A 16131-nucleotide genomic window follows, 5' to 3' on the forward strand; every position below is an offset into this window, starting at 1 on the left:
TAACCTTTTTGTTCCATATGAAGGAATCCTGTAATCCATTCCTTTGTGTGTGCTTGAATTAATGCAGTCAAGGGGGGGAAATGAGCACACGTGCTTTTCTGGGTTGAAAGTTCTAGAGGTCTGTCTTGTGTTTATATAGGGCATGTCGAAAACAGTAAGTTCGCACTTAGCTTAGGCCTTTTTTAGCCTAGTTCACTGCACAAGCAGCCAGCAGGGGGGCCTGGAACCTGAGCTCCTGAAAGGGCCGGGGCCAAAACAAGGTTCAGAATGACTGTTTTATGACATCGTACCCTACTGAGATCCAACCCCTCCCTAAACTCTTCCCACTCCAGGCTCCACCCCCAAATTTCCAGGTCTTTCTGAATCCAGAGTTGGCAACAGGGCCCGTTCCCAGGGACCCCCCCCCCCACAGTGCCTTATCTCCCATGGATCAGGGCTGCAGCCTCTGTCCGCCCCTCCTTTATCTCTTTGAGGACACCCCTTTCCACTGTTGGGGTTCCTTTGTCCCTAGTCTGGCTGCAACGCAACCAAGTCGAGGCCCAGGAGTGAAAGAGGCAGCCAGGGGTCCTGGTCCTCCCTGCCAGCAGGCCTTTGCTATGAGCAGGGGGTGGCAGTGTGCGTTACCCAGAGAGACCGCTTTGCCACCCACCTGGATTTTGCATCCAGCTGGAAAAGGGGAAAGCGAAAATGTGTGTTCCATCACAGAGGACATCTGTTTGGCTCCTGTGAAAAACAGAAATCCAGGCTGGCCCATTATGGTCACAATGGGTCCGGTGAAATGTTGGAATCCAGTGTACACAAAATTGGCACCAGCCAGCAAAAAGCGATGAATACCTATTTGTGTTTTTCTTCCCCAGTCCCCTAAAATGCTTGCAACTCCATTTAAAATGCTGCATTCTTTTTAATAAGGCAAAGGACAATTGTATGCATGGAGGATATGTGGAATTCTAGACACGGGAAAAACCCTGAATGGAAAGAAGGGGCAAAACTATCAGACTGAAGCAGTGTTTCATTCTTTGATGGGTAGACCTGTCAAGCAAATTAGGAAGCCAAGTTTATGTAGCAGATGAAGACTCTGCTATGACCTCTCTTTTTAAGTTAGGTCTGTCTCCACCATTAGAGGCCTCTTTATCAGAAGATGCCGCTTCCAAAGTCTGACACCCAGCTTTGTAGCCTTGTCGTCAAGGTGGTCATGGAAAGTGTGGTCGCATCAAACCATGCATGATTTTCAGGGATCGAGATGTTCAGAGGTGGCTTGCCATTGCCTGTCTATGCATAGCAACCCTTTATTCCTCGGTGGTCTCCCATCCAAATACTAAGCAGCGCTGGCCCTGCTAAGCTTCCAAGATCGGACGAGGTCAGGCTAAGCCTAGATCATCCTGGTCAGATAATAAAGGAATGCTCTCATTCAAAAAGATGCTGGCAAAAAGACATCACCATAAATAGTTATAAATATGAATCATCTCTCCGCTTCTCCCCTCCCCCGAAGCTGCATCAGAGCGTCGTGGTTGATTTCCCTTTGGAAGACAAAGCCTGCTTGAGCCGCCTTTTCAAGTCCTGCATGTTTGGAGATTTGGGTCGGACGAGGTGGAGCCCTCTCCGTTTCTCCCCATTGCAGTTGCCGATCATCCGGCTCATCTCCTGGCAAAGCCGCTGGAAGGCTTCGTGCACCCCCTCGCAGTTCTCCCGCGCAGACACTTCCGTGTAAGGGGAGCCCAGTTCGTTGGCCAACTGGTGGCCTTCTTTGGTGGACACCTGCCTGGCTCGCAAGAGGTCTCCTTTGTTGGCCACCAGCAGCAGCGGGATGTTGGCGTTGGGATGGATCCTGCGGACGTGCTGGTGCAAGGGGCGGATGACGCGGTAGCTGTTGTAGTCCGTGATGGAGTAGACAAAGATGAATCCGTCCGCCCAGTAGATGGAACGGTTGATCTGTTCCTGGCAGCAGATGGTGTCGCCTTCATCCTGATATCAGAACCAAGAAGGGCACATATTAAGAGAAAGCAAGGAAGGGAGTGGAAGCCTGGATAACACGAGGTCCCAATCACTGCCCATCCACAACACATAGGGTTCCCAACTCCAGGTAGGGAAATTCCTGGAGGTCTGACATCTGGAGAGGGCAGGAATAAAATTAGGTTTGCCAACCACCATGTAAAGCCTAAAGGCCTCTGAGAATTGCAAATGACCAACAGGCTAAAGAGCTCAGTTCCCTTAAGTTAGGGGTAGCCAAACTGTGGCTCTCCAGATGTACTGGCTGGGCCTTTAGGATGCTTTCACTACAGTGAATGGACCCCTTTTAGCCACAAAGGCCCCGTCCACACCAAACTCAACTGCCTGCACTTGGAATTGCTCCCATCTTTTCGGCTCAACCCCCAGTTACAGTGCTGCCCCTGCGCCTGCCTCTTCTTGGTCCTGTGCAGCCCCAGAGACAGAATCTCAGGGGATCCTACAACATGGGAACAGGGCTGGCTTGCATCCATCAGCCGCTGCAGGGATCCCCCCATTTCAAGTGGGCACCGCTATGTGCAAAGCAGACCGGAGGCCAGAACCACCAAAGCACCAGATGTTGTCACAAAGACCAAGTCTAACAAGCTGCCCTCTGTCCCGCTTCCAGAATCCCACTTGCTCCGCTGTTCTGACAGCCGTGCAGGAGAAAAGGAGGGGGGAGGGGAAGGAGGAAGGAAGGCCTACCCAACAATGCAGGAAGCCTCTTATCCTTGGCTCTAAGTTGAGAGCCAGTTTGGTGTAGTAGTTAGGAGTGCGGACTTCTATTCTGGCATGCCGGGTTCGATTCTGCGCTCCCCCACATGCAGCCAGCTGGGAGACCTTGGGCTCGTCAGGGCACTGATAAAACTGTTATGACCAAGCAGGAATATCAGGGCTCTCTCAGCCTCACCCACCCCACAGGGTGTCTGTTGTGGGGAGAGGAAAGGGAAGGCAATTGGAAGCCACTTTGAGGCTCCTTCGGGTAGGGAAAAGCGGCATATAAGAACCAACTCTTCTTCTTCTTCTTCTTCTTCTCCTTCTCCTTCTTCTTCGTGACTCATCCCTACCACCCATCCATTCATCGTCCTCCTCCTCTCCCAGTTCTCTACACTCTTCCATCTGGGGTCATGAAACAAAACACGGAACGCTTTAAAGGTTCCTTTTCACCCTCAGATGGGTTAGGTTTCTAGACAACCTTTGCATATTAAAGGCCAAATCTTTTCTTCTACAATAAAACATCATAAAGGACGACCGGCTATCACCTTTTAGAAATGGAGGGGGGGGGGACCATGAACTTCACAAAAGCACACAAAAGCAGGTTCAGTAAGTGTGTGTGGGACAAACACACCCTGTGATTTGTATTGGTACATTTGAGTGGGAGAAAGAGGCACTGACTGGAAATCAGTATTTTGGAACAGATCTGCAGAATGTAACTGGAGGAAATGCATGCAATAATTCAAAAGGAATGTGGCAGGAGGCAAGATTAAATGCTAGTAAGTTATTTTTAGAGTACACGTCTCCTTAATCGTTTAATTTTAACCACAAGGCCAAAAAGTTACTGCTTTTTAGTTGGTAAAATCTGCTGACAACCTTCCGTATCTGTTTGCTTTTGGTCTCTTTTGTTTTCAAAACCCCAACATTTTCGGCACAGTTGTGATTGAACAATTCCCCGGAACTTCAGAGCACAGCAAAAATGCCGCCGTGCAAACCCTTAGCATGCTGGCCAGAGTTCTGGGAATCCTGCATTGAAATGAGAAACTATTTTTATACTCACAGCTTGGAGTTTGGCTTGGTTTTTTTTCTGAACAGTTGATCAGTGGGATGAGATGGCCATTTTTGTCCACACTGTATACAGCCCTCTCCTGACCTTGTCCTACCAATAGCCTTTGATGAAACAAGTTTTGTGAGATTTTGGAAACCCACTGTACTATAGGACAATAGAAGTGAATACACCTAACAAAGCTATTCTGCCGCTATCACTTGAGTCTCTCTAAGCCAGGTAACAAAACCCAATATTTTGGGCCTTATAAGATAAAGGTAAAGGTAAAGGTATCCCCTGTGCAAGCACCGAGTCATGTCTGACCCTTGGGGTGACGCCCTCTAGCGTTTTCATGGCAGACTCAATACGGGGTGGTTTGCCAGTGCCTTCCCCAGTCATGACCGTTTACCCCCCAGCAAGCTGGGTACTCATTTTACCAACCTCGGAAGGATGGAAGGCTGAGTCAACCTTGAGCCGGCTGCTGGGATTGAACTCCCAGCCTTATGGGCAAAGCTTTCAGGCGGCTGCCTTACCACTCTGCGCCACAAGAGGCTCTTTGGGCCTTATATGGGGGAGCAAGCTTGGGCCCTGACTACTCTTTAGAAGGCCAGATCTTGAGGATGAAACTCAAATATTTTGGTGACCTTATGAGAAGGAAGGACTCCCTGGAGAAGAGCCTAATGCTGGGAGCGATCGAGGGCAAAAGAAGAAGGGGACGACAGAGAATGAGGTGGCTGGATGGAGTCCCTGAAGCAGGAGGTGCAAACTTAAATGGACTCTGGGGAATGGTAGAGGACAGGAAGGCCTGGGGGATCATTGTCCATGGGGTCGCGATGGGTCGGACACGACTTCGCACCTAACAACAACAACAAGCTTGGGCATATGGGGAGTAAGCAATGGGAGGTAGATACTGGGTGGAAAAGGTGGGTCACTGATAACCCTGGAAGATGATAGATACATAACATTTCCCAGATGTTGTTAAACAAGACAGCAAGACTGTGCCCATTAACTTCCTTCCCAGAGTTGTTCCTAAATGCCAGAAAGGAGTTAAAAAGAGCTTTCTGGAGGTCAGTCTAGATCCATTTTACCTCCAACGAAACAAAAGGCGTGTCCTGAACCTGCAAGGAGATCTGCTCACCATCGACGGTGAATTTCCTGGAGTACAAGGCACCTAGAAATAAAGACAGATTGTAATGGAAGCACAAAGCAGAGAGCAAATTTTCTACCTTCAAACACACCCACCAAGTAGGAAGTAGCTGGATTTCCCAAATTCCTATGATAGCTGACTCTATAGGAGTACTTATAGCAACGCAACAGCAAAACCCTACTCTTTACAGGGGAAGTCTAAACATGAGGTGATTCAATCAGGGCAGTAAAAACAAAACACACAGAGAGACAAACAGCTGGGCTCTGAGGATGCAAATCACAGTGGAAAGGTCCACTGGGCCAGTTTAACAATATAATGCTTCATTCCAAAAATATCTATGAAGGGGAAATGCAACGGAAAACACGGGCATGTATCCACCTGCCAACAAATTTGTCCGGCTTGATCATTAAACCAGAGTAAGGAAATAATGACAAATCCAAATTACACGGCAAATCTGGAACCAATTCTTCTGGTTAACATTTTGAAATCCAGATACTTCTAGATATTCATCACATTTGGGCCAAGTTTCCAGCAGTTCGAAGATTGCAGGCCGTACATCTGCTATAGATATTACAAGTTCAGTCTGGTTCGGTGCTGTAGGGCTTAATGAAAACCATATGCAGTTTCCAGCCCTGCTCTCACCAGTTCTGCTGGGCCTTATTCAGCCCCAAGCTGACTCTCTGACTAATAAATAAATAATGTAGTTAGTTTCCTCCAGCTCCCTGTTCCATTCTGCATCTCTATGCTGGGGGAAAGCACAGCCTCACGCTCTGCTTGCCCTGCCCACCAATTCCATGGGGATGGGAGTGGCCTTTCGGTGAGCTTCAGTTCTGTCGGGGGAAGAAGAAGAAGAAGAGTTGGTTCTTATATGCCGCTTTTCCCTACCCGAAGGAGGCTCAAAGCGGCTTACAGTCGCCTTCCCATTCCTCTCCCCACAACAGACACCCTGTGGGGTGGGTGAGGCTGAGAGAGCCCTGATATCACTGCCCGGTCAGAACAGTTTTATCAGTGCCGTGGCGAGCCCAAGGTCACCCAGCTGGCTGCATGTGGGGGAGCGCAGAATCGAACCCGGCATGCCAGATTAGAAGTCCGCACTCCTAACCACTACACCAAACTGACTCTCGCACCACTGCCACCCACCACTGCCCCCAAATCTCCAGGAATTTTCCCAGCCTGGAGGTGGCAACCCTCACTGGCACAGACCACACAAGGCCTCTTATCCGGCAGCCAGTAACACCAACCCAATCAGCTGAATCTTTCAGGCTTGTGTTTCGCGGTTGCTCCAGGAGAGACTCCTATACTCTGGGCTGGAAAAAGGTATTTCTTAATTGGAAAAAGGTATTCCGTTCCATTACTGGCACAAGACAGAAAACAGGATGGAGGCTGCCCTCCTTCGTGCAGCTCATGCCCACAGGGTTCTTTGATCCTGTTCGGCAGGCACACCTCTCTTAGCCCAAGACATCCCCCCAGTCCTTTTTCCATTAAAGTGGACATAACAGTGACTAAAAATAGAGACTGCAAATAACAGGGCTTTGATTTATCACTTTCATATCTTCAGCCAATTAACTAAAATATGTACTTTTTGGATGTCTGAAAAAAATGTTTCTTCTGCCTGCAAGGCTGAGGTGTCAGAAGGACACAAAACCAAGAGCAAAGAAAAGAAGTATTGGGGAGGGGACAGTTCAAGGAGAACTGTGCAGTGTTACTCCAGTCTAAGCCCACTGGAGTGACGTTGTTTAGGACTGCACTGCTGGTCACCCCTGGACTCGAACTTTATCCTATTACCTGGGAGATCAGCCTCCCCTGAGGACCATTCCTCCCCCCCCCCACATGCACTTTTGGCCTCTGGCAACTGCCATGCCTCACCTCCCTGTGAAGCCAGTCCTGGGGCGAGGACTCTGAAATGGCACCAGAGTTAGAAAGCAGACTTACTTACCAGTATTGGCCTCGTAGTCTCCAATAAACCTCTTTGTGAGAAAGCGGACGATCAAGGCTGCAAGACAAAGATCAGGGTTAGGGTCCAAAACTGTTTGCAGGATTCTAGATGGCATTCAGGCATCCTCTTTGCCTCCTCCAAACCTTCCTGATCTCATCCGTGTCCCCAAAACTGGAGTGTGCAATGAGACAGAGACTCACGGCAAAGGGCACGTAATCTCTCATTAATTGTTCTGTAAACATTCTATGACGAAGGGGGCATCCCGTCCAAGAAGGCTTATGCTGAAATATAGAGTCTTTAAAGTGCCACAAGACATCTGTTTATCTTCAGTTCTCCTATTATAATCTTACTCTTGAACTGTCATCCTTCGATTAAAAAAAACACGACACCTTAGATTTGGTTTCTTAGGATCAAGGCATATATTTCCCAGCCGCAAATCTCTGCTTCCTGCAAGGCAAAGAACCGACTTCTGGGGCTAGTTCATAGACACACCTGTATAAGATACTTATGTGCAGATCTATGTTGGCATACTCTTGGCTTACCATCTTCTGAAAAGTAAAAAAGAGGGCATATTTCCCCACTAATTGCTTCAAACAAGTGATCACTGACCAATCTCATTTTAAATACCCCACCTATTTAAATAATACTTGTGATTAACTAGGAGACAGATCCTTCTCCTGGATGCTTGAGGCTGCTCCTGTATTAAGCAGGGGGTTGGACTAGATGGCCTCTGTGACCCCTTCCCACTCTAGGATTCTATTATTCTAGTCTTCCTAACTTCCAACCTCCAAAAAGACAATTTTCATCAGTTTTTTTTAAAAAGAGTTGCAAAGAGGATATTGGTAACCTAGTATTACTTGCATGCTTCTTTTAAAAGTGTACATGCAGAAAATAATATGGCAACCTATAATATGGCAATCACATTAACAACCTCGAGCAAATTAAGCCACGAATTCTACCAATGTCAGTGGTATTATTCATGAGATGTTCTATTTATCTGGAGTTATTCTGGGGGTTAAGGGTGATAAATAATTCAAAGTAAGCCTCTTGTTGGTTCTTGGAAGTGGATTCAGGAGCAGCACTAAATTTCCTTCCACACAGACGGCATCAGCCCGTAAGAGAAATCACAAAGGGGAGTTGTAGATTTATTGACCAGAAAAAAATTCCACAAGATTAAAGTGCAAAGTAATCACAGCTTAGCCCTTTTGGATTTAAGGTTAACAAAATAAGCCACCATGGTTAGCTGCCAAACTTCAGGTATTATATAGACTTTTCACTTCTTGCCCTACCCTCCTTTCTCTCATCTCTTTCTTCGGCAGGCTTAAAAAAAATTATTTATCTGTTTGTTTGTTTATATACCGCCCTCCCCAAAGGCTCAGGGCGGTTTACATGAAACTGGTCAAATACACACAGGAATGCCCTGCACGGTATGTATAAAGAGCTGCAAATCAGATCCATACAGCATGCAAAAGGCAACAAAAATGAATCCAGAAAGGCAACAGTTGAAAATCCGAGAACCAAAAGCAGTGATGAAACCACAAGCTTATATGCAAAAATACAAAACAGGGAACTTTCTCGCGCTCCCACTTCCTGGTGGAATTCTTACTCAGCCTGCAGGCCACTTCCTGCCTCCTGCTCAGAGTGAGTCAGCCCTTCCCCAAGTCTGTGGCCCTTCTGCTGCTTCCCATCCTCCAAGCAGGGACCCCAAGATGGAGGTGACCCAGGCTGGCCTGTCCTCATCCCATCTAGGAAGCTCAGCAGGGCCAGTCCTAGTAATTCTTTGGGTGGGAGACCACCAAGGGTGGCTATGCAGAGGCAGCAAGCACCAAAAAACCTCTTCATTTTATAAGTCTTCTTATCCCCCTCATGAGACCCATTTCCTGACCTCCATGGCAGTCTCCGATCTTGGAAGCTAAGCAGGCTCAAACCAGATTCCTACTTGGCTGAAAGGCCGCCAAGGAAATCCGGGGTTGCTACGCAGAGGCAGGGAATGGCCAACTTCCTCTGCATGTCTCTTCCCCTGAAAAGGCTGCAGGGTCACCATCAGTCAGCTGTGACTTGACAACACTTTTCTCCATCAGGGACCCCAAAACACAGTTTCTGAACTGCCACACTAGACAATTCACTGTTCTTATAGTACAGGGATGTGCTACTGATGTGGCCTAGTCCACCAGTTAGCGGATAAATGAGTTCCAGGCTTTCTAGCGGTGGGAGCTCATCTGACCTGGAATCTCTGCACATCTGTTGGGCATCCACAGCCTGCTGCTTCCATTTCTGGGAGGTGATTCAGGCACGGGCCCTGGCCAGGCCAGCTGGGAACCGTGCGATCTAACACCCCCAATCCCTTTGGGTGGCAGGCAATGGATGAGACCAAGAGCTGCTCATTCGTGGGCATTGTCAGGGGTGGGTCTCACCTTGGCTGAGGAGATCAAGAGGCCCCCACCCTTCCGCCAGTCTGCAGAAAGGGCGACATGCTGCATTTTGGAAGGGTGATTAGGGCTGCCCTATAACGGACCTCCGCAGGGGGTTGCTTGAGGGGAAGACCTGTAGTCCGTAGCAATGTTAGTTGCCCAACATGCTTTTATTGAGCTAATATCTGCCTTTATTATTTGCTTCCTGTCCGACGGTATGTCAATCCTTCACCATGATTTCTTTCTTTCGGTTTGCTTTGCTCTCTCCACTTCTGCGGTTTCAGGAGGGGAGAGGCGTGGGGTGCCACAGAGCAGCGAGATCTGAGTCTAGCAGCAGTTTAGAAAGAATAACATTTCCCAGGCACAAGCTTTTGCAAGCCAGAGCTCCACCGCCAAACCTAACCCTGTCATTGGCAGAAAGCGCTACCAAGTCACATCCGAATCCTGGCTGCCCCATGAGCTTTTCAAGGCCAAGACGTGAGCAGGGGGGGCTGGCCATTGCGGCTTCCTTGGGGGCCGCCCGTCCATGAGCTAGCCCTGCTTAGCTGCCCAGTCCTGGCCGGCTGTTTTAAATCGGGGTTCTCTGTGGCTTCGCTGAAACTCCGGCCGTACACAAAGCTGCGGGACGCCACAGCCCTGGAGATGTGCCTCTTCGAGACCAGGGTCTCCCAGTTGGGAGTTTGGTGGACTGAGCTGACCCGATGGCCTTCCTCGGGAACTCACCCCCCCCTACACACACACACACACACACACACACACAGAACCCGGTACAAGTTTGGCGCAGAAGGCGTCTGTGGCTGGAGGGCTGTGAAATGCCGACCACAGAATCTAAAAGTTCCTGCTGGGGGGGAAATAATAATTAACCGTTGGGAGTGTTGTTTTGTGGCTGGTGTAACGTTGAATCTTGTCCTTGATCATTTTCGAAGTTGCTAATGTTGAAGGGTGTCATTTGCAAGCTGGAGTTAAGTCGCTTGAAAGATTTGTACACAAAATAAAAGAGTTCTATATCTGCTGGGAAATCCGCTGCATCGAGGGCGTGTTGCAGGACGGAGACAATGCAATAAGAAGCATTTTCCCTGCAAACTACTTGAGCACCGCAGCCGGCCAGCCAGGCAGCGGCGCAGAGGCTTCCCTCCTTCCTCGGCCCACTTACCGCTCTTGCCCACGGCGCTGCCGCCCAAGACGACCAGCTTGATGACCTTGTGGGGCGCGCTGTCGGCGGGCGGCGCCTCGGGGATGGGCACCAGGAGGAAGCTGGCCGCGGACAGGGACATGGTGCGCCGGCCGGCTCAGGGCAGCCGCGCAGCCGGAGCCGCCGCCGCCGCCGCCGCCGCTTGTCCCGCGGGCTTGGCCGGGCGGGCCGAAAGCGACGCGGGCTCTCCGCAGCCAATCCGGAGTCGCCGGAGGACAGTCCAGCCCCACCCCTACTTTTAGGATGGGGCGCAGCTCGGCAAGCCGCGCAGCCCCGGGGCGTAAGGGGCGGGGAGGAAGTCCGGACTGTGTTGCCAGCGTGGGCTCCGCGGTCGCCTTTGGGGGCAGGCTCGAGTTACTGCTGAGGTTCTCCAAAGTTGAGCCACCCGCAGGGGCGTTGGTTGGCCTGGGCGGGGGCTTCCCCCTTCTGCCCCCCCCCCGGTCCGTCCGTTTTTGGCAGCTGAATCTCAGTTTGTTTTCCTCCACGTGAGTCTTTAGGGAGGCCGGCCTCCAGGTGGGACCTAGAGATCTCCCGGAATTAGAGCTCATCACTGGACTGCAGAGATCAGAATGGATGCTTTGGGGGCGGAGGGGGGACACCTGGGCGTTGCTCCCCCTTAGGTCCCTGCCCTCACCAGCCCCAGCCCCAAATCTGCATGCAAGGGTCTCATGAGAAGCTTCAGTCGAAGTGTACAGCTACTTAGAGGTAGTTGCACCTACAGTTTCAAAAAGTCAGATTAAGGGACCCCACTCGTTTATACCCCAGGGGCCTTCTTCAGTGGTTACAACTCTGTTACACACAAAAACTATAACTTTTCAACATAAAATTTATTTTTAAGGCCAGGCAGGTAGTAAATGAATCACAAAAGTGAAGCCCCTGATGATGCAAACCCATGAGCATAGTAGCTAAGAGACACCATGCCAGGGGGAGTCAAACTGTGGCCCTCCAGATGTCCGTGGACTACAATTTCCATGAACCCCTGTCAGCAAACGCTGGCAGGGGCTCCTGGGAATTGTAGTCCACGGACATCTGGACGGCCGCAGTTTGACCCCCCCTGCACCACGCTGTCCTAGGCCACAATTAAATTCCCAGTGTGTATTTTCATGTTTAGGCCCAAGATTTTAAAAAGAATCAATGAGACCTTGAGGGCATCCAATGAAGCCAGTCAGGGCAGATACAAGGAAATACTTCTTTATTCAAAGAGCAATTAAAACATAATTTGCTGACAGATGTAGGGATCGCCACAGGCAGAGCTTCTAAAGCGGATTAGACACTTGGAGGAGAGAGGCATCAGTGACTGCTAGCTGTGATTTCTAAATGGATCCTCCACCTTTAGAGACAGTCAACCTGAGGAACTGGTTGGCCTTAGGATAGCCCTGTGAATTATGGATGGCAGCTTTAGATTGGCAACAGGATGGGAAAGTGGTGTATTATGTAGTATCTGAAGGAATGAGATTGTTGGTAATATTTAAACTGGCAAAAAGCACAACTGTGGTCATTTGTGGCTGTGTGGGTCTGAAGTAGCACAATAAAATGAGAGTCCAGGAGCACCTTTCAGACCAACAAATTCAGGACATGATTTTATTGTGGTAATTTGCATTAGCTGAAACTGGCAAACTGATTTCCAAATGAGAATTAAAACACCCATGTGTGGCATTCCATCCAACTTTTAACAGGACTTCTTCATTCAGGTGAACCAAGAAGGTGCCTTGAAATGTTTCTTTCGTCTAACCTCAGTGTGAAAACCCATTCAGGACTCAAGCCTCCACCATATGGCCCTGCTGGGGACCATCTCCTAAGAAACACGGATGCATTTAAGACTGGATCTATGCTAATTTCCCAAGGGAAATAACACTTTTTGTGGAGGGAGAACTTCTGCTTCTGGACACCTCCTTATGGCTTTGAAGAGACATTCCCCTTGAAGTTGCATCCTAGACTGTTTAATGCTGCAGACGCCAGCTGGACTTTTTGGTGTCTTCTTTCCAGGGACAAGGGGAGGGGGGGTACATCCACTTTTGGTATTGCTGCAGGGCTATATAAACAAATGGAAAATTAAAAATAAATCTGCATCAAAGAACCCAAGTTCTACCTACAGAGAAAGGGAATTTGATATTCAGTATGCAAATCTGCACAAGCCGAGCCGTTTCGGCTAGTTCTAAAGAAAGAGAAGGGACCACAGAAGAGAACTCTTGGGGCCCCCAGGGCTGTCCTGAATTCCTATGAGAATGGTGGTGGGAGAGAGACAGGTTGGACTGCATGGTTTCTAGGCTCCATGCTCTTGCTCAGCACACATGTTCAATCAGGCCAATGGCCCATCTCTGCGTCACACAGTGGCCAAAACCCAGATGCCATCAGGAGGTTCAGCGATGGGAGGGGAAAAGTCCTTCTATTGTTGCCCCCCCCCAAGCACCACGAATGCTGAGCATCGCTGTCCCAGACAAAGTTGTGAAGACCTTCCTTAGGAGCACCACTCAGACACGGAGCCCCTTTTGAGTTCTGTTCTTCTGCCACACTAAGACAAGGGCACCGTTCTGTCACAACGTAGACCTTTGGAGCCTCATGTCTGTGGTGCCGCTAAATGCTATTTGTGGAGCTCTGTTGTGCTTGAGGAGGACTGCATGCCAAGCAAAACAGAACCAAAAATGTATTTTTTAAGCCAGGTGGAGCCAAATGCAACATAGCCTCGAATGGGGAGGAAAAGCTGATGCAACTAAAAGTGGCAAAACATCTCTCCCCCCCCCTCCATCTCAAGGCACATGTTTGAACAAACAAAGGGAAAGGTTGGGGAAAATTCAACCCAAAATATGCTGATAATGTTGCAAGGGTCAGGTTACCACATATAAAATATTATCTATCTAGACTAGGCTAGATAGGTATAGATATTATATATTTATTGTATGGTGTACTAAATGACAAGGATTAAAAAAATGGATTCTGAATATCAGACTACATAGAACATTAAAATGAGAGGTAGTAATTTCACCTACCAAATTGATGATTTCACATGATACAGTTAGAATCATAGAATCATAGAATCATAGAATCATAGAGTTGGAAGGGGCCATACAGGCCATCTAGTCCAACCCTCTGCTCAATGTAGGATCAGCCCCAAGCATCCTAAAGCATCCAAGAAAAGTGTGTATCCAACCTTTGCTTGAAGACTGCCAGTGAGGGGGAGCTCACCACCTCCTTAGGCAGCCTATTCCACTGCTGAACTACTCTGACTGTGAAAATATCTAGCCTATATAGTTGTTGATGAATATATCTGATGTTGTTGATGAATATATCTGATGAAGGATAAGAGGACATGTATTTCAACCTATACAGTCTTCCTCAATAGTCATAGAATCACAGAATCATAGGAGCTGGAAGGGGCCATGCAGGCCATCACGTCCCACCCACTGTTCAGTGCAGAATCAACCAAAAACATCCAAAATATGAACCTGTCTGGCCACTGCTTGAAGACTGTCAGAGTGGGGAAGCTCCCCACTTCCTGAGGCAGCCCATTCCACTGCTTAACTAGACTCGTAGAATCCTAGAATGGGAAGGGGCCATCCAGGCCATCTAGTCCCCCACCACCACCACCATGCTAGTGGGCCTGGCTTGGTGTAGTGGTTAGGAGCTCCACCTTCTAATCTGAAGAAGAAGAAGAGTTGGTTCTTAACTGCCACTCTTCTCTATCCAAAGGAGGCTCAAAGCGGCTTACAGTCTCCTTCCCATTCCTCTCCCCACAACAGACACGCTGTGGGGTGGGTAAGGCTGAGAGAGCCCTGATATTCTTGCTCGGTCGGAACAGTTTTATCAGTGCTGTGGTGAGCCCAAGGTCACCCAGCTGGTTGCATGTGGGGGAGCGCAGAATCGAACCCGGCATGCAAGATTAGATGTCCGCACTACTAACCACTACACCAAACTGACTCTCTGGTCAACCAAGTTTAATTCTCCGCTCCTCCTCCACACACAGCTAGCTGGATGACCTTGGGCAAGTCACATCTAGTCTCACAGAGCAGTTCAGTCAGAGCTCTCTCAGCCCCACCTATCTCACAGGCTGTCTGTTGCGGGGAGAGGAAGGGAAGTCTAGGATAAGCCGCTTTGAGACTCCTTCTGTTAGAGAAAAGTGGGGCATTAAAAACCAACTCCTCTTCTGCTTAAACTTGGGGTGATGAAAGTAGTCATTGACGGAGGCGCTAAAAATATACCTGCGTGCACTCAGTTCTGTTAGACTCAAGATGCCCATCGCTGTCCCTTATTGCACTGCATTCTGTGTAACAAATACCAGGAGGATTCAGTTCCTCAAACATGGAGCTGCTGTGGACCAGACATGACTTTAGTCTTTCACTCAGGAAATGGGCTCTGCCGAAACCCTCCTGCTCCAGTCATTTTGCACGTCGGTTTTGGTGCTCTGTGGTAGCCGGAATCCCAGGCATGCCATCCAGTGTGATTCATGGCTTTCTGAGGGCTTAATTAGCTGAATGTTACTTCTCTTTGCTTGTAAATGTGTCACTCAGCAGGCTCGGGAGCTGGAGATTCTCATCGGAAAAACAGCCTGAAGTCTGGCAGTGCCTCGGTTTGTAGAGACTGAAAATAAATTAAACAATCTTATAAAACTGGTTGATGAGCCTCTTGTGGCACAGAGTAGTAAGGCAGCCGTCTGAAAGCTCTGCCCATGAAGCTGGGAGTTCAATCCCAGCAGCCGGCTCAAGGTTGACTCAGCCTTCCATCCTTCCGAGGTCGGTAAAATAAATAACCAGCTTGCTGGGGGGTAAACAGTAATGACCGGGGAAGGCACTGGCAAACCACCCCGTATTGAGTCTGCCATGAAAACGCTGGAGGGTGTCACCCCAAGGGTCAGACATGACCCGGTGCTTGCACAGGGGATACCTTTACCTTTTTATAAAACTGGTTCTTCTACGGCAGTCCAACTGAAATGAGGGGTGTTTAAGGCTTCAGTCAACGCTGTGTTGGCCCATCCTCTTGGGACACCTGATCCCTTCCGCACCGTCCTCTTTTTCTCTAAAATGTCACAGCCTCTGGATACGACAGATGCAAAACAGCTGCTTCTGGCTATCTCAGCACAGGGCACACTGCCAATATGTCCCTGTAAACAGGAAATACGAGTAGAATGTCTCATTGGTCCTGAAATGCGCTTTCTTCTTGTCTCACACGGTGGTTCCAAATGGTTCTCAGCCCACCTTTCCCATCCTTGCGGACCCACAATCCTGGAGGACCCACAAGGAATCATAAAATCATAGAATCATAGAGTTGGAAGGGGCCATACAGGCCATCTAGTCCAACCCCCTGCTCAACGCAGGATTAGCCCTAAGCATCCTAAAGCATCCAAGAAAAGTGTGTATCCAACCTTTGCTTGAAGACTGCCAGTGAGGGGGAGCTCACCACCTCCTTAGGCAGCCTATTCCACTGCTGAACTACTCTGACTATGAAAAACCTTTTCCTGATATCTAGCCTATATCGTTGTACTTGAAGTTTAAACCCATTACTGCGTGTCCTCTCCTCTGCAGCCAGCAGAAACAGCATCCTGCCTTCCTCCAAGTGACAACCTTTCAAATTCTTAAAGAGGGCTATCATGTCCCCTCTCAACCTCCTTTTCTCCAGGCTGAACATTCCCAAGTCCCTCAACCTATCTTCATAGGGCTTGGTCCCTTGGCCCCAGATCATCTTCGTCGCTCTTCTCTGTACCCTTTCAAT

At 49.0% G+C, this 16131-nt stretch overlaps 1 protein-coding gene across 1 annotated transcript; it reads right to left on the reverse strand.

Moving 5' to 3' along the window:
- Positions 1–881: 881 nt before the first annotated feature.
- LOC143822745 (ras-like protein family member 11A-like) lies at positions 882–10738 on the reverse strand. Its single transcript, XM_077308288.1, has 4 exons — positions 10390–10738; positions 6826–6882; positions 4831–4913; positions 882–1962 (listed from the first exon to the last, which is right to left on the reverse strand). Exons 1-4 carry the CDS (start codon positions 10508–10510, stop codon positions 1495–1497), a joined length of 729 nt encoding a protein of 242 aa, XP_077164403.1. The 5' UTR covers positions 10511–10738; the 3' UTR covers positions 882–1494.
- Between the last annotated feature and the right edge of the window lie 5393 nt (positions 10739–16131).

Source organism: Paroedura picta, chromosome 13 (genome assembly GCF_049243985.1).
Source record: "Paroedura picta isolate Pp20150507F chromosome 13, Ppicta_v3.0, whole genome shotgun sequence".
NCBI classification, from domain to species: domain Eukaryota; kingdom Metazoa; phylum Chordata; class Lepidosauria; order Squamata; family Gekkonidae; genus Paroedura; species Paroedura picta.